General features: G+C 36.8%; 1 protein-coding gene across 7 annotated transcripts in view; it reads left to right on the top strand.

Moving 5' to 3' along the window:
* The window catches only part of LOC105837671 (angiogenic factor with G patch and FHA domains 1), a 125,419-nt gene that overhangs the window by 42,596 nt on the left and 58,193 nt on the right, over window positions 1-24,630 (top strand). For 3 of the 7 annotated variants that reach the window (XR_004963953.1, XR_004963956.1, XR_004963955.1), the window contains exons 8-11: window positions 4,424-4,543; window positions 4,603-4,678; window positions 21,427-21,554; window positions 21,646-21,765. The exons of 2 other annotated variants lie outside the window; for them this stretch is intronic. Coding sequence is in view for 1 of the 5 variants with exons in the window: in XM_036289195.1 (XP_036145088.1) it covers window positions 21,646-21,789 (144 nt within the window). In the remaining 4 variants the exon portion in view is untranslated. Of the gene's footprint in view, window positions 1-4,423; window positions 4,544-4,602; window positions 4,679-21,426; window positions 21,555-21,645; window positions 21,895-24,630 lie in introns of those variants that run through there. 2 more of the 7 variants (XR_004963954.1, XM_036289195.1) reach the window with 2 other exon arrangements.

Here is a 24,630-nt window from a genome sequence, read left to right as displayed (position 1 = left end):
TATAAAACGTGTTAAGGAGGTAAAGGGGTTTAGAAGGCCAAAAAAAGCCTTTTTGCATGAATTTTTTTTAGAAAAACTACTCGATGAATCTTTTTGCGTTTTTTACCACTTATTGTTCATATACTGAACTGTTTAAATAAATTTTTATAAACAATTATGCTGACATATACAAAAGTTAGAGCTGGAACACGCAGGCGCCTTAAAAAAATTTCTTCAAATCTGCGAGCACTCTAGCGCCTGAACGTAGAATCGTCTGAAACATAAAACCCAAAGATTTTAGTTTATATGTGAACCTAAAACTTGGGAAAATTTTTCTAATGAAAGTTTCAAAATGGCGGATAAAAGTGAAATTTTTGATTTTTGCCTAAAATTTTTGCCTTATTTTATTTATAACTTTTTGCAAACATTAAATTTAGCTAATATCGTAGGTTCACATAGAAACTAAATTTATATTCTTTTGTTTAAAAAAAGAATCAAGTGGATCCGTCGATTAGTTTTCTCTCAATCGTGCTCGCAAATTTGGAAAACATGGTTTCAAGAAAATCGCGTTTAAAGTTTTGGAAGAGGGAAACAGACTGATAAAAGCTTAATAACAATTGCTTACGTGGTTTTTTTTCGTTAGTCGGCTATTCCTGGTCCATACTTGGTCCATCCTGGTCCACAATAAGCCCTCAGTTTTTTCATATCTCTCATTTTGCTCTAGTTGCTTTTGTTTTTGATGTAATCGTCTAATTTGTGAAACGCTCCTACTGCGACGCTTTTGGGCATTTGTGCGATTTTTGTCCATTTGACTTGAAAAATTTCTGCAGACTGATCCTATAACTAAGCCCATGCTTTCCATAATCCGCAAAAAACTGATAAAAATCCTTCGTTAAAAATTCCAGCAGCAATATAAGATGCTATTTCTATAATTTTTCGTCCCGAATTAAGATGTTTTGGTGCGAGCCGCCACACCGTCGCATTGAAGCTTTCATTTGCATTTTGCGTATGTTCTCCCAGGCATCTTTCAAGTAAATCTTCTCTGGAAAGATCTTGGAAAATCGGTAAAATTGCTTCCGCGACGTTTTTATGCAACGGAGCTGGATATTTGTACTCTTCACCGAGACTTTGCACGCGACGATACTTGCACCAGCTGTCTTCGTCTTCGGGACAATTTTCGTGCCTTGGATTTTCAGTTGAGATCATATGCAAATAAGTTGCCATTATATCATTTTGCATCGCTTTTACAGAGTCAACATTTCTTATTATAGCTAAGTTGTAGTACTTAGTTATTTTTTTAATGAGGCCGTCGGTCAATTTTCCCTTACCGCCGAGTTTTTTCTCTTTTTTTACGTTGCACAGTCGAGTGCCCATTCTTTTTTCAATGTGATTGACGCACTCACTTTTCACAACAGGAAACTCATCTCCGTAGGGATTTAGATCCAATACTGCTTTGAACGTTTTTGAGTCGCCATCGCCGATATAATTGAGATACCGCACTCCGTATTTCTCCTCCGATGCCGAAAACATTTCTTTTATTGCATCCATCTCCATTTTACCCGCACTGCCCGTGTGATTCAATGCACACTCGTCCTTGTGTTCTTTAAACCATTGGATGTACTCTTCGTTATCTTTATTTTTCCAACAAGCACAGGCTTTACAAACACTGCTTTTCACAACAATATCTATAACTTTTCCAGTATAATATGCGATTAACGTTGTCACTCCGTATAAAGAAATAAAGCCTCGCTTTTTTCAAGAGCCATCTCCTGACATTTTAAAATTATTACGCGGCCTTTCCTTCTTCTCGTTTTCTTCTTTCTCTTGCTGTACGACTCGTAAACACATAGCATCAAACACAATTTTCGACGCATTATACAGATGAGTTATTACGGACTCGTAAGTGTCTTGGCACATACCTTTGCCGATATCCATCATGTTACAAAATAAATTTAGACCTTGCAAATCCACACCTAGGAGTCGTATGACAAGCACAGTACGTTTGTTTATTTCAAAACCGTTATTTATTAATGATCTTGAATTAATCGAGCGCGTTCCACAGACACATCTAGCAGCAATTTTAAATCCAAGCCCTCGAGGGCACGTCTCATAAAAGTTAATATTTCTCTTGCAATTACGGCATATAACGAACCCTTGAATTGCTGCAAATACGCTTACGAACTCGATAATACGGTAAAAGATTTAATTTGACGACTACATCTTCAGCTGTTGCCGTAGATATTTTTCGTGCGGTCGCATTGTCTTCAACAGACTCGTCGCCTCTCTCCGAAAACCGATTGCCTCGAAACTTCCGTTTTTTTGGCCTTGCTGATCGTGTTGCAGCTGCTTTGCTTTGTTTCGGATAAGTAGACATTATTTCAAATATATAAAATCAAATACACGAGCACTGTACGAAGTAAACAACGCCACGCTCGACTAACGGTTATATTCTAAAGGTTATGTCGAACTATAGTCATCTACACGCTCAGTTGCTTTAGAAACACCTAGAAGTGTGCACGTATACTTTACTATGCTTTTGGGAACATTCAAAAGCGAAAAAAGATGGTAGAAAATGCGCGCCGAGCGCCCTGCTCCGAACCGTTCAGGAGCGCTCGGGACACGCCGGCATTTGGCGCTCATTTTGAACTGTTCCGGTGCTTATTCATACTTAGGGCTTTAGAAATATGTTCTCTGGACAGAATATTATCGATTTAACCCATTACTTCCCAAGCGGACATTTTATAGTCGATTGGTTTTCGGCTCAGAAAAGTAATGAGATCACATGAAAACTTAAAACAAAATATGCTCTTCTACGTAGAAAGAGTTGCTCTTTCGGATTCCGAGGTCAAAATTTCAAAATTTTCTATTGGAAATTAAATATAGCGGCTCAAAGTTGATATAAATTTTTTCATCGACTATTGACTTTTTATAGTAGAAAACTTCGAAAAATTTTGTCCATGACTGTTGTAAACGATTGAAGTGACGGAGTTTGCCTCTTTAAAGTATAAACAGTGATTATTAATTGATTTTTTTAAGTAGTTCAAGTAGTTTAAGATGGTGGATGCAGTATGGCGTCTAAATACATGGAAATTATATTTTATTGTGATATATGTGAATGAGCAGTCATTTCTCACGTTTTTGAGGTCGCTGAGTACGAATCTTTGATCAATTAGTCATTTTTCAAAATGGCGGATACAATATGGCGTCAGAATACACGAAAATTAGTTTTGTTGCGAACTATGTGTATCATATTACATCCGCCTTTCGAAAGATATAAATCAAACTCAAGATTCGTATTCAGCGACCTCAAAAACATATACAATCATTACCCACGCACATAGTTTACAGTAAAATATGATTTTCGTGTATTCTGATGCCACATTGTATCCTCTATTTTGAAAAATAAAAAACAGACCCAAAATTTGTTCTCAGCGGTCTCACAAATACATAAAATAAGTACTCGGAGGCATAGTTTTTAATAAAGTATGATTTTTATGGCATATTGTATCCGCCATTTTGAAAAATGAGTAATTGACCAAAGATTCGTACTCAACGACCTCGAAAATGTGAGAAATGACTATTCACACACATATATCGCAATAAAATATGATTTCCATGTATTTGGACGCCATACTGCATCCACCATCTTGAACTACTTAAAAAATCAATTAATAATTATAGTTTATACTTTAAAGAGGCAAACTCCGTCACTTCAATTGTTTACAACAGTCATGGACAAAATTTTTCTACTATAAAAAGTCATCAATAGTCGATGAAAAAATTTATATCAACTTTGAGCCGCCATATTTAATTTTCAATAGAAAATTTTGAAATTTTGACCCCGGAATCTGAAAGAGCAACTCTTTTTACGTAGAAGAGCATATTTTTAAGTTTTCATGTGATCTCATCACTTTTCTGAGCCAAAAACTAATCGACTATAAAATGTCCGCTTGGGAAGTAATGGGTTAAGCAATAAAAAAAAATTCGATTTTTTTTTGTTTCTGAACCCCTTTACCACCTTAAGAGTGAGTTTCTTTTTGTTTCTCTTGATAACATCGCTGATCCGGCTAAGCTATGGAGAGAGCTCGCCCGTCTTGGTCTTGTCAAATCCACCTTAGTTTCTCCTTTTTACTTTTTTACGTCGTTTTAATTATACTTGTATTATGTCTCGGTTTCTTCTGCCTCGCCACTATGTTATTCTGACTTTATTTCGGGTATTTCTTCTTTTACTTGTCCACCTTGTCATCCTGAGTTTACGTTTTCTCCTGTTACACCTAATATGATTTATAAGTTTATAGCTGCCAGCCTCCTCCACTCTTATGCTTCTGGTGCTGATGGCATTCCTTTTTTTGTTTTACGTATTGCTTGGCCTGGCATTTCGTCCTGGCTTATCGATCTCTTTAATAACTCATTGAAGCTCTTTTCTTTTCCATCTGATTGGAAGCGTGCTCTTATTCGTCCGCTATCTAAAATTCGTACATCTATGTTCCCATTTGACACACGACCGATTGCCAACTTATTGGAAATGTCTAAACTCCTTGAAAGGATTGTTGCTGATCAAATAGTTGAGTATTTAAATGAACATAATCTTTTTGATCCTAAGTAATCTGCATATCGTTTCAGCTAATACGCAGTCTGCTCTATTACGTGTGTGTAACGATATCAAGGCGGGATAGATGGTGGACTCATCACTATCATGGTATTTTTTGATTTTAGCAAAGCGTTTGACACTGTTCCGCATCTTCGACTCCTTACCAAGCTTAAAAGAACTTGGGTTCTCTGACTCTATGGTCACTTGGTTTTATTTTTATTTAACTGGCTGTTCCAAGCTGTAATTGATGAAGCCGGAAATTGGCTACTTCCTCAGAGTTTCATGCTTGGTCCGCTTTTATTTTCTCTTTTTATTAATGGTATTAATAATGTTTTGTCTTTTTCAAGCCACACGCTCTTTGCTGATGATTTGTAAATTTATTTTTCTTGCTCTCCTATAGATATTCTTTGTAGCCTCGAATTGATCTTCAGGGATGTGAATGCCATATTTGAATATGTAGTCTCAAACTAAATCTTACCAAATCTAAGGCAATTATTTTTGCTAGTCAGTCTCACACTAAAAATATTGATACTTCTCTTTTTTCTCCGATTATTGTTGACCGTACACCTTTGCTTTTTGTTAGCAAAGTGAAAAATTTGGGTGTTATCTTTATGTCTAATCTGTCATAGAATAAACATATCTTGCAAGTCTCTAAAAATGTTCACTACGTTCTGAATAAGCTAAAGTTTAATAGGAACTCTCTCTTCACTGATTTTAGAATTAAACTTGTTAATAGAATTAACCTTGATCCTGCCTTATATTGACTACTGCTATCTGGTCTATCACGGATTGAATAATGAACTGAACATCAAGTTACAGAGACTTGTTAACTGTTGTATCAGATTCATCTTTAATCTGAGGCGTGATGAACATATTACATCATTCAGACGTCGTCTTGAATGGCTTTCTGTTGAAAATAGGAGGCTGTATTTTCTTGGCTTCCTAACCTACTGTATTCTTAATCTCCAGTTTCTTTCTTACTTACGTGAACTATTCATCTCTCTTGGTTCCTTATTAAGGAGATCCAATCTCATCATCACAAATTTTTCATATTCCTCGTCATAGAACCACTGCTATAGAAATTTTTTTTATCTATCCGCGATCTATTTCCGCCACTCTCCCTGACATGATAATATGATAACATTGTATCCGCATCTTTGCTGCATACTTTTAAGGCTCTTCTCCGTTCATTTCTGTTGGCATCTGAATTAGTCTGATATTGCTTTATCCTTCTTGCAGTCTGCCAGGACGCTATTATTTTTATTCTATTATTTTCATTTTAATTTTATATTTACCCTTAAGTTTTAGTTTTGCTTATGATTAGTTTTCTTTTGTATTGTTAGTATTAGTATTAGATTAACCCATTTAGGACCAAATATTAGGTCCACTATTTTTTCTTTACGTTCAACGCTAAAACTTTTTACATAGACGTAGAAAAAAAATTTAGCTTAGCGTTTTTGATAGTCTAAAAACTCCTCTTTCGAATGTCGGCCTTCAGAATTGACATACAAAGCGAGTAAAAAAAGTTAAGGACCCATTTTTCCAAAAAAGAACAACATTTTTTGACATTTTTTTCTAAAAATTCCACATTTTGGATGCAAAAATATTATTGGGATTATTGCAATAAAGATAAATCGTGGAATAGATATCTGTTTTTTCTAATCCTATTGCGATTTTTCAAAAATTTAACATGGCGGATTTAATATGGCGGTCAAACGATGGAAAAACCGTATATAACCGAAATATTTTTGATTTTTTGATTTTCGTTTTTTTCTCGTAATATCTCTTTAAAATATTTTAAAAGTACATAAGTTTATTATAATATTTTAGGGGAGTCGAGATTATAATAATACATAACATAGACACACACACAAAAAAGTGGTTAGTCCGGCGGACTAGACAAGTCAATCCTTTTGCATTTTGACCCGCTGAATTCGAATCTAAAGTGAGAATTGCAAAGTTAGCTCATATTTTCTAACTTCAAAAAAAATTTTTTAATGTTGGTTTGGCGGACTAGACACGTCAATCCTTATGTATTTTGACGCGCTGAATTCAAATCCAAAGTCAGAATTACAAAGCTAGCTCACATTTTCTAACCTCAAAAACAATTTTTCATATGTTGGTCCGGCGGATCAGACTAGTCTATTCTTATGTATTTTGACACGCTAAATCCAAATCCAAGGTCAGAGTTGCTGAATTGGCTCATTTTTTCCTAACCTAGAAAAAAAATTTTTTTTTAATCTTGGTCCGGCGGACCAGACTAGTCCATCCTTATGTACTTTGACTCGCTGAATCCAACTTCAAGGTCAGAATTGTTGAATTGGCTCATTTTTTCCTAACCTTAAAAAAAACTTTAATGTTTAAATGTTTCTTAACCTAAAAAAAAACACCTTGTAAAAGCAATTTGGGTTACAAATGTATAATACAGAACGTGCAAGCTTGCGTAACCACATTTCCCGGGAAAAATTTAATATGTATGACAAGTCTGAGTTTTTGTGAATAAATAGCGTAGAAAATTCACTTTTTTTCTATTATATGTATATAACTTTTTTATTCTCGAAGGTTTGGACTAATGAACAAACTGAAATCTAGATGTTACAAGTTGGATGAGTAGAGACTATTCATCAATTCTTCTGAGAGAAGCTTAAAAGCAGTGTTGCTACACAATACTAATGTATATGCCTCCATTCCTGTAGCGCACTCGGTAGTGATAAAAGAAGAGTACGAAAACAGTAAACTGAAAACAGTTTTTGAAAAAATTAAATACACAGAATATAGATGGCAAATTTGTAGGGATCTGAAAATTCTTACCATATTATTGGGTCAACAATCAGGTTACACAAAAATTTCGTGCTTCCTATGTGAATGGAATAGTAGAGATCGAATGAACTATTACATAAGAAAAGAATGGCAACGACAAGGACGTCTTTGCAATCTGGGTATAAAAATATCATAAATAAACCGCTAGTTGAGCCTTAAAAAGTTCTTCTTTTATCTCTTCAAATTAGAACTCATAAAACAATGTGAAAGTTCTAAATAAAAAAGGTGAATGCTACCAGTATTTACAAGAAAAATTTTCCAACATCTCTGATGCAAAATTGCGGGAAGAAATTTTCGATGGACTTCAAATACGTAAAATGTTGAGAGACAACAATTTTGTCACCAAAATGAATGAATACAAAAGAGTAGCATGGCTGAGTTTCAAAGATGTCACAGACAATTTTTTAGGAAACCACAAAAGCCAGGATTATAGAAAAAAGGTGGCGGAGATGATGGAGAACTATAGAAAACTAGGTTGCTTAATGAATCTTAAGTTGTATTTCTTGAATTCTTATTGATTACTTCCCAGAAAATCTAGATTATAGTGAAGAACAGGGAGAAAGATTTTATCAGGACATCAAGGAGATAGAGCATCGATGTCAAGGCAAGTGGGATGTGAACATGATAGCTGATTTCTGCTGGACGCTCAAACGAGATGTCTCTGTGAAAGGGAAGAAACGTAAGAGAAAGCCATTGCACAGAACCTTTGAAAATAAAAGAGTTAGATACAATAGAAAAAGGGAGTAAATTTTCTGCGTTATTCATTTACAGAAGCTCAGACTTGTCATACATATTTTTCACTTGTCATATGAATTTTTCTTGTGTAATATAGTTATGCAAGCTTGCACGCTCTGGATTATACATTTGTGACCCAAATTGTTTTTATAAGGTGTTTTTTTGAGGTTAGGAAAAAATGACCCAATTCAGCAATTCTGACCTTGAATTTCGATTCAGCGGTTCAAAATACATAAAAATAGACTAGTCTGGTCTGCCGGACCAACATTTAAAAAGAATATTTATGAGGTTAGAAAAAAATAAATCAATTAAATAATTTTGACCTGGGATTTGCATTCAACGAGTCAAAATACATAAGGATAGACTAGTCTGGTCCGCCGGACCAACATTAAAAAAGAAATTTTTTTGAGGTTAGAAAAAATTATCTAATTCAGCAATTTTATCTTTGGATTTGGATTTAACGGGTCAAAATACATAAGAATAGACTAGTCTGGTCCGCCGGACCAACATTAAAAAGACTTTTTTTTAAAGTTAGCAAATATGAGCTAACTGCAAATCTGACCTTGGATTCGGATTCAGCCGGTCAAAATACATAAGGATTGTCTAATCTGGTCCGCCGCAACAATCACTTTTTGGTGTGCCTGTGTAATCAATATAAATAATGGTGGTTTCTTTCAAGAAATGCGAGAAAAACATTTATCGTCAAATAATGGAGAAAAGTCATAAGTAAGTGTTCATATCTGGTATTTCATTATGCTCACATCTACGCATATATATATATATATATATATATATATATATATATATATATATATATATAATTGTATCCAGGTTATCATTTTTATATTAATTATTAAATTAGTGAATTATAAAAACCAAGAAAAATACCCCATTATATATAGCAGCAATAAAACTTAATAATCAACAGTTTCTACTATTTTAAATTTACTTCCTAATAATTTTATGAATTTGTCCATTAATACATATTAATAAATAAATACATAAACTGATAATAATCCATGCATAAAACAGTTATCACTCCAAATGAGTTGATTTTCACATCAACCGATAATGGAAATACTGCAACTTTCTTATTTTACTCCATATTCAAAGTTAAAATAATCACTTGTGAAAATCTGCTTTTCACAAAAGTGATTGTTTTAACTCTGAATATGGGGTAAAACATGTTACTCATTTTAAAGTGAATATTCACTCGATGAGAAAATGAAGTCTTCACTATTTCTTCGAGTGAATTTTTCTCTTATGTTACGAGTGAACAGATTCCACTCATATTATAGGACCTTAGCAGAATGGCTTATAATTTTAAGACAATATTTTATGGTTTAAGTCTTTGTTTTTAAGTAACACACAATAACTGTTTTGACACACGCGAGACACATTAACGTCGCGAGACAACGAGCCGACTTGTGCCGTATGGTGTTTACTTACGTTATGACTTTCGTGTAAGCGTATAGCTGTGAGAGCGCGCTGCCGCAGCGCCGAGGCTTGGGGCTCAGTTCGACTTACGCTCCCATCGCGTTAAGGCGCACTGACTGTAATACACTTGTATCTGTATTTTGGCGTAATAAACTCGAGTATAAGTAAACGGTGCCCAATCCTAATTAACGAATACCACATTCTGGTGACGAGGATTAGTGAATATAACATTCAATAGTACAGCGACACGATTAAGTTTAAAACATATACGAATACGAGTTAAACACGTGCACGACGCTGATATTCGTTGTAATCTAAATTTTGAAGCAGTGTCGGTTAAGTAAAACGAATTAATGTCGGATGGGAGTATCAGTGATCAGAAGGAAGAGGGTAGAACATCGTGGATGTATAGATTAAACAAAGCGGAAGCTATAGAAGTTATAACGGGCAGGTTATAAATCGCCTCCTACAACTACAATCGAGGAGTTGCGAAAGCGCTCGTAAAAATTGTGAGAGAAAAGAGGAAAAATTCCCAAAGAAGCACTGCTCATAGCAGCGCAGGAAACTCCGGAATTCAAAACGCGCAAGCGACCGAAGGACAGCCAGGAGCAGCGAGTACAAAACGTAAACACATCGATATGGAAGATCCTCAAAACCGCTGGGAATTTAACCCCAACAATGACGACTGGGAATCGTCAGAGCGCATGGAATTATACTTCGTAACGAACGACGTGAATGAGGACCCAAAAAGGGTCGCAATTCTGCTCACAAAAATCGGACCGGATATGTATCAGCTGATTTAAAACTAATGTGCACCAAATGCGAAGCCAAAAACCAAAAGATATGAAGACTTAATAAAGCTAGACAGTAATCATTTGTGTCCAAAATTGTCCGAACAAATGGAAAGGTGTAAATTTCACCAAGCGAAGCAGTTTCCGACAGAGACATTGGCTGATTTTGTAGGTCGCTTAAAAGCGCTAGCACTGCACTGCAATTTTAATAAATTAGAAGACAGACTGCGGGACTAACTCGTGTGTGGCTTATCAGCCTAGGATGCGAGAACGAAATTATTTAAACAAGAAATTTTGACATTTGACCAGGCATACAAAATTGCAGTAGCGCAAGAAAACGCGAAGAACGCAGCGAACACGGAAAGTATGCAGTCAAATATAGAGAAGCTCGACGTCAATTTTTCGACGTCGACACGCAAAGCGTCAAAGCAACACTCGCCGCATGTTAACAAAACCAACTATCAGAAGAATAAAGCGAACTTTAGTTTAGGCAGAGGAAGGAAAGGAAGCACGGAGACGTCGGTTTGTTATTGTTGTGGGAAGTCCAATCACTTTGCGCGCGAGTGCCGAGCCCGGTTTCAAGCATGTACAAAGTGTAATCGACGAGGACACCTGGCAGTTATGTGCAGGGATAAAACAAAAAATCAGCTGAACTTACAGACAGAAGACGGAGGCGAAAAAGGAAAATTTGTCTCAGGACGACTTCTTGATGCTGGAAACGCCCGAAACGAAGGCATTGGACGCGAGTTTGAATAATAGGGACTGTATGATGTTACGAGCGGATCCTCAATATTTACATCCAAGTAAACGGCGTAAGACTAAAAATGCAGGTAGATTGCGGCACATATTTTGCAATTATTTCAAAATCACAACAATTAAAATTATTTCTGAACACGAAGTTATCAAATACAGATCTCGTTTTGTATGTATACGGGCATACGTCTTTAAAAACAACGAGTGTTATGAAGGACGTGGTTGTAACGTTAGGAGGTAAAGAGGCACGCTTAGATCTGTATGTATTTGATCAGGAAGGTTTGGTGCTAATGGGAAGATATTGGCTTAACGCTTTCGGATTGTGGCCATTAATAGAATCAAAATTGCAAGCATCGGCGGAAGACAGTCAAAATTTTAATATGCAAGAAGCAAATATCGTAGATTGTAAAAATATAGACAAGGCTAATAGGTTATTACGGCACCTCAAAATTAAATTCCCTAAACTTTTTAGTCCAGGAGTAGGCTTATACAACGATGGAACGGTAAAACTATATGTAAAAGAAAGTACTGTATCTGTGGCGCTAAAAGCACGTCATGTTCCTTTCGCATTACGAAAACGAATAGACGATGAATTAAAGCGGTTAATTAAACTTGATCATATAGAAGAGAGAGGGATGGAGATAAGTTGATGGGCGACGCCGATTATTCCCGTTATTAAGGCTGATGGATCAGTACGAATTTGCGGAAATTTTACACTTATGGTAAATCCGAATTTAATCATAAATAAACATCCATTACCATTAATTAACGAAATATTTACAGCACTCAGTGGGGGAGGGTTGCATCTCGCAGATCGACTTGTCTCATGCAAATCGAGGTTGATAAAGCGTCGAGGGAATTGCTGACTATTATTACTCACAAAGGCTTATTACAAGAAACTAACAAATGGTGTAGCTGGTGGGGACCGGGGGAGTTCCAAAGAATCATGGAATTAACAATTAAAGATATTGCCAATGCGGTTACTTACTTGGATAATATTTATTGTCTCGGGGCAACGGATAAGGTACATATGAGAACCTTATACCTAGTCTTTCAACGATTAGAACAAAAAGGCTTTAAAGTAGATTTGCAGAAATGTGATTTATTTAATGAAAAACTCGACATTCTGGACTTCACAATTGACAAAACCGGATTGTACAAATCGCGAGAGAAAGTTCGAGCCCTGATCGAGGCACCGATTCCAAAAAATGCTAAACAATTATTATCCCTATTAGGCCTCGTTATTTATTACGAAAGATTTCTCCCAAATAGAGCCGAGATGCTCAAACCATTGTATAACGCGACTAAGGAAGAAGAAAAGTTTACTTGGTCAAAGGCCTGCCAAACCGCATTTGACTGGTTAAAAACGGAGCTTGTGAAGCCTAAAATCCTAACACATTACAACCCAAATAAAGAGCTAATACTAGCGTGTGAGCGTCAAATTATGGTCCGCAATATTGTCGTATAAATATGAAGATAACATAGAAAGACCGATCGCGTTTGCATTGAAAGTAATACTCGACAAAAAATTAAATAGGGCACTGATTGATAAAAAGGCCGGAGCGATTGTGTTTGGGTTTAAAAATTTTATAATTACATATATGGACGAAACATTACATTGCGTACGGACCATAAGCCGCTCATATATATTGTTGTGTTTGCCCGGCAAAACTGCCTTTCGCTTTCTCACTCACGCACTCCCGCACGAAATAAGAAAGACGTTTTCTCTCTTTCAAAGCTCTTTAATGTAAAGCTTGTAATACAGAACGTTTCCGGACAAAGGAACGGAGCACGTCCGTTTGGGTTGACAGCTCCGGATCAAATCTGACGAGCGCGTCCACGTAAACAGCGTGGTTGCTAAGGAGGACGCCGCGCAGCCGAGAATCGAAATGCATCGTGCGTCCAGCGCGATTGTAACAATATATTTAGATTAAAACAGGAGGTATCACTCACGATTGCAAGTCGGTTGCTCCAGAGGTGGACGTATTTCTTGTCTAGGTTCACTTACAAGATAGAATATATACGAACGAAGCAAAACGGAAATTGCAATGCTCTGTCGCGCCTTCCGGTTAACGATAATGTACCGATTTTCGACAGTGAATATTCATGCATTAATTATATCGAAGGAGGTATAAATGTATTAAAGACACACGATTGCGGATTACAGTAAAAAAGATCTAAATTTAAGAAATATAATTAAATTTGTAATGCAAGGTTGGCCGATGAAACACGTATTAATCCCAGATGAAAAACCCTATTGGGGAAAAAGATTTGAATTAACTGTAGAAAAGGGATGTTTGCTTTGGGGCTTCAGGGTGGTCGTGCCTATGGCATTACAACCAAGCGTCTTAAGTGAGATGCACCTTTCACACTTTAGAATCGTTAAAACAAAACAGCGAGGTTATATGTGTTGCGACGTTGCTTTCCCTCGGGAACCGCCAGGTCCGAGGGGGCTACGCCCAATTAAACGGTAACCTTTACTGAGAGTGACTAGTAACGCTTTCTCAACGAAAATCGGAAGCTTCGGAAAACGGTATCCCCCAAATGGAACTTGAAAAATTCCCCCAACGATATCGGTAGCTCGCGGGACGGTATCTTCAATATATCGCTCGAGACTGCTCTCGAAACGATAGCGGTAACTTGCGTAAGCGGTATCCCCCAATATATCGCTCGAGATTGCTCTCGATACGATAGCGGTAACTTGCGTATACGGTATCCCCAATATATCGCTCGAGATTGCTCTCGATACGATAGCGGTAACGTGCGTAAACGGTATCTTCACAAAACTCTATATTTTGGGCGCCAGGCGCGAATTCTCGCGCCACACAATAAATAGCGATAATGCGGTAACACAAGAGAAAACGTTACTACAGCCGGTAGCTCTTTTACTCGAAGCGGTAGAGGGGCGTGCTTCTTAAGTAGATGAGACGTGTGGAGATGTCGGATTGAGACAGGTCGCAGAAAAGATTCGGTACTCAATTTTTAAACAAATAAACAATCAACTATATTTCTTCGGTGATTAGAGGATACGGTAACAGTAAAAACAATTGACTTTAATCAAATGATCTGAACACAACAAATTTGTAAATATTTTCAATTGAGACGGTAACACGACTTCCAGACAAAGAAAATGCGGAAACTATAAAATCTTACACGAAGCGGGAGGCCGATGAGGCTCTCCGCCCGAATAACAACAAGGATAATATATGCGGAAACAATTTCGCGGTAACAATTGACTCGACTATAACTAAATATAACTGTCGGTGCCGACTTTGTCCGAGAGGGACGTACTTAGTTATTACTATTCGGGGCTGGTCGGTTTAAGCTCTCGCGCGGCCATGAGACTCTACTTTCTATTTCGAGTTACTCAACACAAAATAACCGCAATAACGGTAACGGATGTCAGATGACCGGTAACACAACAATAAACGGTATCCTTTATCCGGACCCGCACGAGAGTCGACCGCCTTATCCGAATCTTATGTAGATCGATGGCTGCCGAGTGATGGCCTTACAAAACGGTATCTTGGTCCTTCGAAATCGGTAGCTATTTCTCCACAATGCGGTAACTTAGGGGCTCGTCCTCGTCGATGCGCAAGATAGCGCATGGCTTACCGAACAGTGAGGAGCCCCGGTCCCGCGCCGGCCGGCTCGAGCCGCCGCGCAGGCGCGTGCGCGCTTCGATTTTTGATAGGTGGATCCGCACGTGTCGCAGGATTCTCGGCCTATCGCAGCGCCGCCTCACCCCTCGAGATCTCCGTGATCCGCGCGTGATGACTTCCGCCGGCGAGAATTTTCTTGCCCTGCTGCTTTCGGCTGGTCCGACTGGTCAGGCTGCGACCGAACCGATCTTGGTTGGCGGGCGGTTGGTGTTGGTCGCTTCCCCGGTCTGCAGCCCGGTAGCGTGCCCTCGGCGTGATTCCTCCAGAGAATCGTCTTGTAGTCATGCGGCATCCTTGCGGGGTCGGTATCCTCGTAGCTCAGGGGCGGCCACGCACAGCGGGGCCCGACGCACGGCTCGGCGGGAAAACTCTTTGCGAGGCACCTCGTCCACTGTCGATAGCTCGCTACAAAGTTTCCACGACGGCTGCTCCTCCTCCGAGTTTAATACAATCCGACATGAGCCCACACTCGGCGCCTTAACTCTAGTACAAAGTAGCTTAATTAATAGTACAAATGGAAAAACGGTAATACGGAAGCTAGAAAGAAAAAAGATAATAAAACAAAGTCGTATCCCCCTCGGTTCGTCGAGGAGGAGCCCCAGACCGACCCCTTCGGTCGGGCTTACGCCCTTGTGACGAGCGCGGTCGGACGCGCCACATCAGTGTGGTGGCCCACACTCGATAGCGATATCGAAAACGGGATGCTTGTAGCATGTAAAATCTGTGTAATGAATATAAGAAAAAACTCGCAAAACCCAAATTTTGTTTGCTGATTGGCTACGGATAGCCACGGGATTCAAGATTTGGGCGACGGACGTGAATAAGTGAAAAGACAGGCGGTATACGTTTTATTATTTGTTTATTGTAGAAAGATAAATCCTAAGCTAATATAGTACAGGTCCCAACGCTAATATATACAGGAAGGTTTTCGTTGCAAGGCGAGGCGCAGTATATCGTTGACGGCGTGTTTGCCGTTGTGCTGTATGTGCGTGCCAAAGGTCTGTAGATGAACAACGGGAGGGGAAGGAAGGTCTTCACATGAGCGCTATTTTAGGGCTATAAAGTGTAGTGTTTGTTGTACAGGAAGAGTGAGTGAGTAGTATAATAGTAAAAGTGGAATGTGGGGAAGGTGGAATTGATACATCGTACTGGCCTCGGCCATGTTGGGGCCAAATGTGTAACAATGCAAAGATCTTTCTTCTCCTCTCGTCGTTTATCTACAGACCTTGTGCATGCCTGAGAGTGGAGTCCCATGGAGCGGATTATGCGGAAGTGGAATGAGCGGATCACAAATCACAGGAGTTGTTTTGAAGGAATCTTTGAAAGAGGTTCTATCAGAATGATCCATGATTGGTGATCCGCACGTTCCGTTTCCGCGTAATCTGCTCCATGAGACTTCACCTTGACGAGTCGTCGGCGGTGACGCGGTGTCCGGACTGACCGCGGCGGTATCCGGATTGTTTGCGGTGGTGCGGCGGCGCGGTGTGGTTTTAAGGCTCGGTATTCGCGGCGTTACGGCGCGTGGTGTCGCTTGCGTGCGGTGGCCGGCCTGACGGGTGACACGGCACAGTATCTTAAGCGGTGCGATTGGCAGTGCGGCGCGCTTACCCGGTGTCAGCTGTTCGGCGCATTAGTTGATGTCGATCAACGCTATCGGTGATTCCCTGCGCGTGGGTGATTGTTCGCGGCACCGGTTCCCCCCTTAATACGAGGATTTCAGAATGGGACGATGCGTGACTGCTCAGTGCGCGGTCGAGAACTCGGGGTGCGGATCGGGATAGTGTGTGGCCGGGAAGGCGCTCACTGTGTGCCTAGGCAAGGATTCGGGTTGTTAGGTTAGGGCACTCAATGCGCGCACTAGGAAGGTTGATTCAATCCGTCAGGAGGTACGACCAGCTCAGTACGCTTAGTCGGGAAGCTCCCTGAAGTCGGTGGAGGGCTTATATACTCTCCACTCGGTGATGAGGGGAATAGAGAAGAACGGAGAGGACCGCGCGAGGTAGGAAGTAACGGCCTGACGCTTGTATCTTCGTAGGCAGCAGTAAACGGCTCGTTACAATATTTTACTCTTTAAAATGCAATCAGTGTATTGCCATTGATTTACGGTGGCATACTTATAACTAGCATTAAATAATTAGCATTTAATGTCTTAGTGATTTTTACTTTAGAGTTAGTATATAACCAGTAAAAGATTAAAGTGCTTATTTTACTGATTGAGAAGTGTACCACTGAAAATATGTATATTTTTACTGATTTCACTGATTTTTTACTGATTGTATTTTAAATACTATTTTCAATAACACTCACTTAGGTTTACACACTTAAGTTTACACACCTTTATTCAATTCTTATTGTCACACTGTTACGCGCTCGTCTTATGTTTATGCAGATGAACGGATGAACTATCTCGAGACCGTGACCCGTTACTTAAAGGGCGTTCGGTGATCTTGTTACGATTGTTGATTGCAGCTGCTGAGTATTAATTCTTAATCGTAGCAATTAGCTCTTACGTTATTGCGGGATGATCTCCTTTTGGACATATAACGATTAGACACGCACGATTGGACACCGCATGATTGGACATCGCATGATTGAACACCGAACGTTTGGATACCGTATAATTGAATTACACTAATAAAACATACATACCGCACGATTGGACACCGCATTATTAGACACTGCACAGTTTTCTAGTGAAAAACGTTAATATATGACAGATTATCTAACCTTAGAAACATCTGGCAGAAAAAAGCGTCGCTCTGCCAGAAAAAAATGTGAATTTTAAATGACTATATACGTATTTTTACGAGCATCTCGTTTCACGTGGAAAGTCGCAAACTCATGTAGTGCAGAGAATGCTTCGCGCGTGCGAGGGAGGAAGACCTTCGGTTCCTTTCCCGCACCCACCCCGTCTAAGTCGTTAACCCATTTAATAAATTTTATTGAAAATCTGCAAATGCATGTGAACTTTACTTTGTTCGTAATGTATATGGGTTAGCGACTTGGACGGGGTGGGTGCGGGAGAAGGGGCCGAAGGCTTCTCTTTGCACTCCCCGTGTGTATGTCGTACGGTATCCAATCGTACGGTGTCTAATTTCGCGGTATCCAATAATGCGGTGTCCAATCGTGCGGTATCCAATAACGCGATGTCCAATCATGCGGTGTCCAATCGTGTGATGTCCAATCATGCGGTGTCCAATCGTGCGATGTCCAATCATGCGGTGTCCAATCGTGCGTGTCCAATCGTGCATGTCCAATCGTTACGTGCCCAAACGAGATACTCGCGTCATTGCGTATACACCTTTTATTAAGTGACACTCATTTTGAAAATGTATCTTTTCTTTGTAGTGATTTGGTTTCGTACTACCATTACTGAATGTGGCAATCACAACAAATAATAAAGAAAAAATATTTAAAAAATTAATGCCACATATTTAAATACCGATAAAGGTCAGGTTACTGTAGTAATGGATAAAAATGTATATCTTAATCAAATGACTTCTTTACTCATTGACCAAAAGATTTACAAACGATTATCAAAAGATCCGATCAATTGCATCACTCACAAATTAAATCAACTAATAAAAAATTGGCGAGACAAAAAGATAACAAAAAATATATATAAAAAACTTAATTGCACTAATGGTAACCTCCCGCAATGCTATGGACTACCCAAAATTTATAAGAAAGATTTTCCACTGCGCATCATAGTATCGACAATAGGTAGCCCATTATATAATATTTTACATTTTATACACGAAATTTCAGAAAAATCTGTACCGAAGCCGAGTTCATTTATCAAAGATAGTTGGTCGTTCGCGACAGCGATAAAGAATTTTACAATCTGTCTTGATGAAACTTTAATTTCGCTAGATGTAACGTCTCTATTTACAAACATACTAAAACAATTAGTTATTAAAGCTATTGAAAATAGATGGGAATATATATCCACGCAAACTACAATGCACTTACCACAATTCTTACACGCTCTACAGCTCATATTAGATTCGACGAGTTTTAACAATGGCAATATTTATGAACAGATACATGGTAGTTCTATGGGGTCTTCCCTTTCATCTATTCTAGCTGATATGGTGATGGATGACCTCGAAACACATTGTTTAAAATCATTACAATTTGATATAAAAATATTTTATAGATACGTGGACGATATTTTTGCTGTAGTACTGACAGCAAAGATTGATGAAATTCTTAACATATTTAATAAATATCATACACGCCTTCAATTTACACATGTAGAACAAAATGGAGTTTTGAGTTTTTTCGACACTCTTGTTATTAGAGACAACGGTTTTTTAATCACTGATTGGTTTCACAAACTTACTTTTTCCGGACGATATACAAATTACTTTTCTAATCATCCGCTAAAATATAAAATTAATACTATTATTAATTTGGTGGACCATGCAATTTTATTAGCAGTTGAATGGTTCCATACCGATAATATTAACAAAGTTAAAAAAATTTTAATAACAACTACCTTATGCAATAGTCATTTATTAAAAGACATATTTACAACCGTGTTGGGATACTCAATAATCCATTTAACATCACACAAAACAAAACTCGTGACTCTGTCGGATTTATTGCCATTCCTTATATCAAAGGTATTAGCGAAAATATTAGTCGAATATACACTGGCGCAAAAAAAAACGAGACAAAAATTTTGACCGATTTTTAGGCAATTTTCAAAGTGATACAACTTTGCGAAAAATCATCCAAATTACATGTACATTTTTTAAAATTAAAGGGCAAAGACTCTATTTTAAGAATCCCTAGGCAAAAGTTTGATTTGTTAAGTGTGAACCCTTTGTATCGCATGAAAACCAAACATGTTTTTTTTTAATTGAACAAAGTAAAAGTTTGTTATCATTTTTCACAAGTTTCTCGTTAAAATTTGGCTAATATTAATCAGGATTCTTAAAGTTCATTCTTTTCTAAGCAATTAAAAAAAAAACATGTTTATACGATGTTTTTTGTTAATTGCACGCGAGTTTGAAATTTTCACTGCATTTTAGAGTATTTTAGCAAATAAATACGGTATTTTTTGAATATCATGAATTTTGAGTATCAATATGATATTGCACATTAATTTTATTTGTGTTGAACTCAATCATACCGCTGTCATCAAAGTGACCTGATCTGCACCACGTGGAAAATGACGATCGGATTTTGTACATCATGTGGCTCTGAAATTCATCGGTGGAAATTTGTACTTACTGATCTGAATGTAACGGATAGCTGACGCACCAATTTCACTGAAGTCAACAGAAGATCACATTCATCTATACTCATAAATCCACACATAAACATACATACATATACACATACTCACACATAAAAAATAAAAATTCAAATTTTATTTTAAAAAATCAGTCTTTTCAGGGCCACATGATGTACAAAATCCGATCGTCATTCTCCACGTGGTGCAGATCAGGTCACTTTGATGACAGCGGTATAATTGAGTTCAACACGAATAAAATCAATGTGCAATATCATATTGATACTCAAAATTTATGATATTCAAAAAATACCGTATTTATTTGCTAAAATACCCTAAAATACAGTGCAAATTTCAAACTCGCGTGCAATCAACAAAAAACATCGTATCGACATGTATTTTTTTTTTAATTGCTTAGAAAAGAATGAACTTTAAGAATCTTGATTAATATCAGCCAAATTTTAACGAGAAACTTGTGAAAAATGATAACAAACTTTTACTTTTTTTAATTAAAAAAAACATGTTTAGTTTTCATGCGATACAAAGGGTTTGCACTTAACAAATCAAATTTTCGCCTAGGGATTCTTGAAGTAGAGTCTTTGCCCTTTAATTAAAAAAAAGGTACATGTAATTTGGATGATTTTTCGCAAAGTTGCATCACTTTAAAAATTGCCTAAAAATCGGTCAAAATTTTTGTCTCGTTTTTTTTTGCGCCAGTGTATAACAATTTAAATTTCTCCGTCTTATACAAAATTCCTAAGACACTAGGTTCCATTATTATAAAAGGTAAAGATAAGCTCGATTTTATAAAAAACACTGACATTGTATATAAAATTAACTGCGTTTCCTGTAAAACATTATACGTCGGACAGACCAAACGACACCTTTGCACAAGAGTTAAAGAACATCAACGTGATATTTTAAAAAATCCGAAGAATTATTCAGTAGTTAGTGAACATCGTATATCACACGGACATGATTTCAATTGGTCGAAACCTACAATTTGCATAAAGAACGGTCAACTAAAAAAAGTGAGATAGCAGAGATGTTTTTCATTAAAAAATTTGACCATACTATTAATTGCAAAAAGATACAGATAGTTTGACGGCTATATATGACAAAATAATAAAAGTTACTTAGCATTTATGTCTTCGTACTTCCTAGAGTATATTTACTGCGATTCTTCATATAATGTCAATAACCTGTTGTTAGTCTTCGTGACATAGAATTTCTGTATTCTCCCATCAGTACGGTATTATACCTCGATCACAACAGACATGTCATACGAATTCAATTCAAATTATATGATGCACGCGAAACTATTTTTTGTAAGTTTGTCTAATGTTGTAATGTAACCTATGCGCTTTTTTAATTAAGATTAACTTAATTGTTCTGTGTTATTTGTTGCGATTGTAGATGATGTACTTGGGCACACATCACAAATGATGTACGCGTGTCCTCATTAATTATTGTAACACTTGAGAAGGACCCAAATCTATGGTCGAAACGTGTGTGATATCTAACTAATAAATTTGGCCAGAAAGGTCGATTAATCAATATATTTGTGCTACATATTTAATATTTAGAAAATTAGATAATTGTTTTTTAATAAAAAGTTTCTATTTTTTTTTACAGTTACTTATCGGATGCAATCATAACAAAGTTGGTCTTGGATCGACACGAACAGATGTTGCTACCCTCGAGTTATATCCCAACATGGAAAAGAAACAGGCAATTTGGCGAAAAACACAAAAACGTTATGAAGAAATAGTAGACTGACTTCTTAACTAATAAATTAATTTAGAATAATGAGCTAATTTAAGTTCAATACACCCGTCTAGACGGTATCGTAATAAATCAAATTAATTTTTTAAATTAAAAAAAGATTATTCTTTATTATTTTTGTTAAATAGTAAATACCGACACTTTAAAACAATAATCTAAAATTTAGAAAAATATTTATACAAATGCAAAATACAAAATGTGTACATAATTCACATTTAAATTTAGGTCTTATTTTGTACATATTTATATACTAAGCAACAAAATTAACGCAACAAAAATTTATACCAAAATTTCAATTAACTTGAAATAATCATAACTTTACGAAAACTTATCGCATTGGAAAGTTTTTTTTTTTCATTTTAAACCTTGAAGTTTTTACTTTAAAGAACATCCCAAATAGCACTGGATGTTCCAAGAACGTCCATTTTAAGTCCAATTCAGGTCCTCATGTCCATGGACATAAAATGGACATTCATAGGATGTCCATTATTGGAATTAAAACGGATGTTCTATTCAGAACGTCTTATGCTGGATATCTGATTTATGTCCGCACTTGGATCTTACTTTTATGTAATTTATTTTTATTTTTATTGTATAATCTAAAAGAAATATTGTAAATTATATATATATTATTTACAATAGTTCTAATTAACATTAATTTATAAATAATAAATTATATTATTTTTAATTTTTAAAAGGTTTATTTTAATTGTTTTACTTTTAGATATAATATGAAATAATATGAAATAATACGTATTATTTTTTTATTTATTATTAACACTATTAATTATATGGTATTTTTTTAATGTTTGTTATAATACATTATTGTTTCTTTTTCGTTTTTATCGTTTTGTTTTTTTATTTTTGTTTCTTTTTCTCTTTCTTTTTTATTATTGTTTCTTTTTCTTTTTCGTTTTTTGTTCGTTTCTTTTTCCGACCAATAGAGGGACACAGCAATTGGTCTGGGTCAAGCGCTGTCTTTGTCTAACCAGTAGCATAATGGGCGCTAGACAAAGGAAAAAATTGACCCGGACGATGTCTCCTCTTTGTCTTTCTGTCGGACACTTTTCAAGAGCTTTTTGCAGGAAATGCGCAGTCCATGCTTTATGTCGATGATTTTTACAAAATGTGGATTAACCCACTATTGCAGTAAGCCCTTTAATTGGAAAAAGGCCCAAAAGAAATAATCAAACCATAATAGGTCCAAAATTTGGTTTATTTCGGACTTTCTATGAATGTCCGAAATTGTGACAAACGTATATCCTATGGACGTCCATCGATTGTCCGACGGACCTTATTTGGACTCTTAATGGACGTCCGAATGTCAAGAAGCGGATATCCATTGGACATACAATGGATGTCCTTGTGCTATCTGGGATTTGTCAGATTTTGATCCTCTTTTTTTTTCTCTTTTCGGCATCTCTTTAAAAGTAAGAACGTGTTTTGTGTTCAAAAATTTTCATACTTTGACGCGCTCCATGGGGTGCAATAAATTTTTTTCGTAAATTTTATAAGAATTACACAGGCACACCGGAAAAGTGGTTGGTCCGGCGGACCAGAATAGTCAATTTTTATCTATTTTGACTTGCTGAATTCGAATCCAAGGTCAGAATTGCAATGTCAGCTCATATTTCCTAATCTTAAAAAAATTTTTTCTTTTAATGTTGGTTCGACGGACTAGACTAGTCTATCTTTATGTATTTTGACCCGTTGAATATAAATCCAAGGTCAGAATTGCTGAATCGGTTCATTTTTTCCTAATCTCAAAAAAAAATTTTTTTTAAATGTTGGTTCGGCGGACCGGACTAGTCTATCTTTATGTATTTTGACTCGTCGAATCCAAATCCAAGGTCAGAATTGCTTAATTAGTTCATTTTGTAACCTCAAAAAAAAGATTTTTTTAAACATAGGTTCGGCGGATCAAACTAGTCTATTTTTATGTATTTTGACCCGCTGAATCGACATTCAAGGTCAGAATTGCTGAATTGGCTCATTTTTTCTTAACCTCAAGAAAACATCTTGTAAAAGCAGTTTGGGTCACAAATGTATAATCTAGAGTGTGCAGGCTTGCGTAACCACATTACCCGGGGAAAATTGAATATGTATGACAAGTCTGAGAAAATTCACTCCCTTTTTTTATTATATACTCTTTTATTCTCGAATGTTTGGATTAATGAACAAACTGAAACTTGGATATTACAAGTCTGATGAGTGGAGACTATTTATCGATTCTTCAAAGAGAAGCTTGAAAGCAGTGTTGCTGCACAATACTAATGTATATGCCTCCATGTGCCTTTCCTGTAGCGCATGCGGTTGATATGAACCTTGATATGAACCTAAAGTAAAGGTTGAAACGTTGTAAATTTTGCCCAACTGGCAAAATAAAATTTTTGCCAGTTGGGTTGACAACAAGATCAAATTTATTTATTATTTATCCTGGTGACTAAAAGCTTGAGATTTACATTATATTTAAAGTATTTTATTATTTTTTTTACCTTTTTTTAAAGTTCTGGCACGTCGATATCTTTTGCTAATAAATTCAAAATATGCGCTGAACAACCGTATGCCATAATTGGCATACTATTTCCTCATATTGTGAAAATTGGCTTCGCATTTTTGCTATATTACTTGCATTGTCAGTCACAAAACTTAATAGAACAACGAAATTTTTGACAACTTTTTATTGCTGTGACAGCTAATTTTAACAAGTAATCTGCAGGGTGCCTGTTGTCAGTAGTATCTATTGTATCTATCAAATGAATACTTCCTTCTAACACGTTGGTTATTGAGATGTAAACTATTGCTCGACATGAAGATTACTCCAGCCATCCATCA

The sequence above is a fragment of the Monomorium pharaonis genome, chromosome 6 (assembly GCF_013373865.1).
Source record: "Monomorium pharaonis isolate MP-MQ-018 chromosome 6, ASM1337386v2, whole genome shotgun sequence".
Lineage (NCBI taxonomy): Eukaryota > Metazoa > Arthropoda > Insecta > Hymenoptera > Formicidae > Monomorium > Monomorium pharaonis.
The sequence above is the reverse complement of the archived record's forward strand: the minus strand, read 5'-3'. Positions and strand labels throughout refer to the sequence as shown.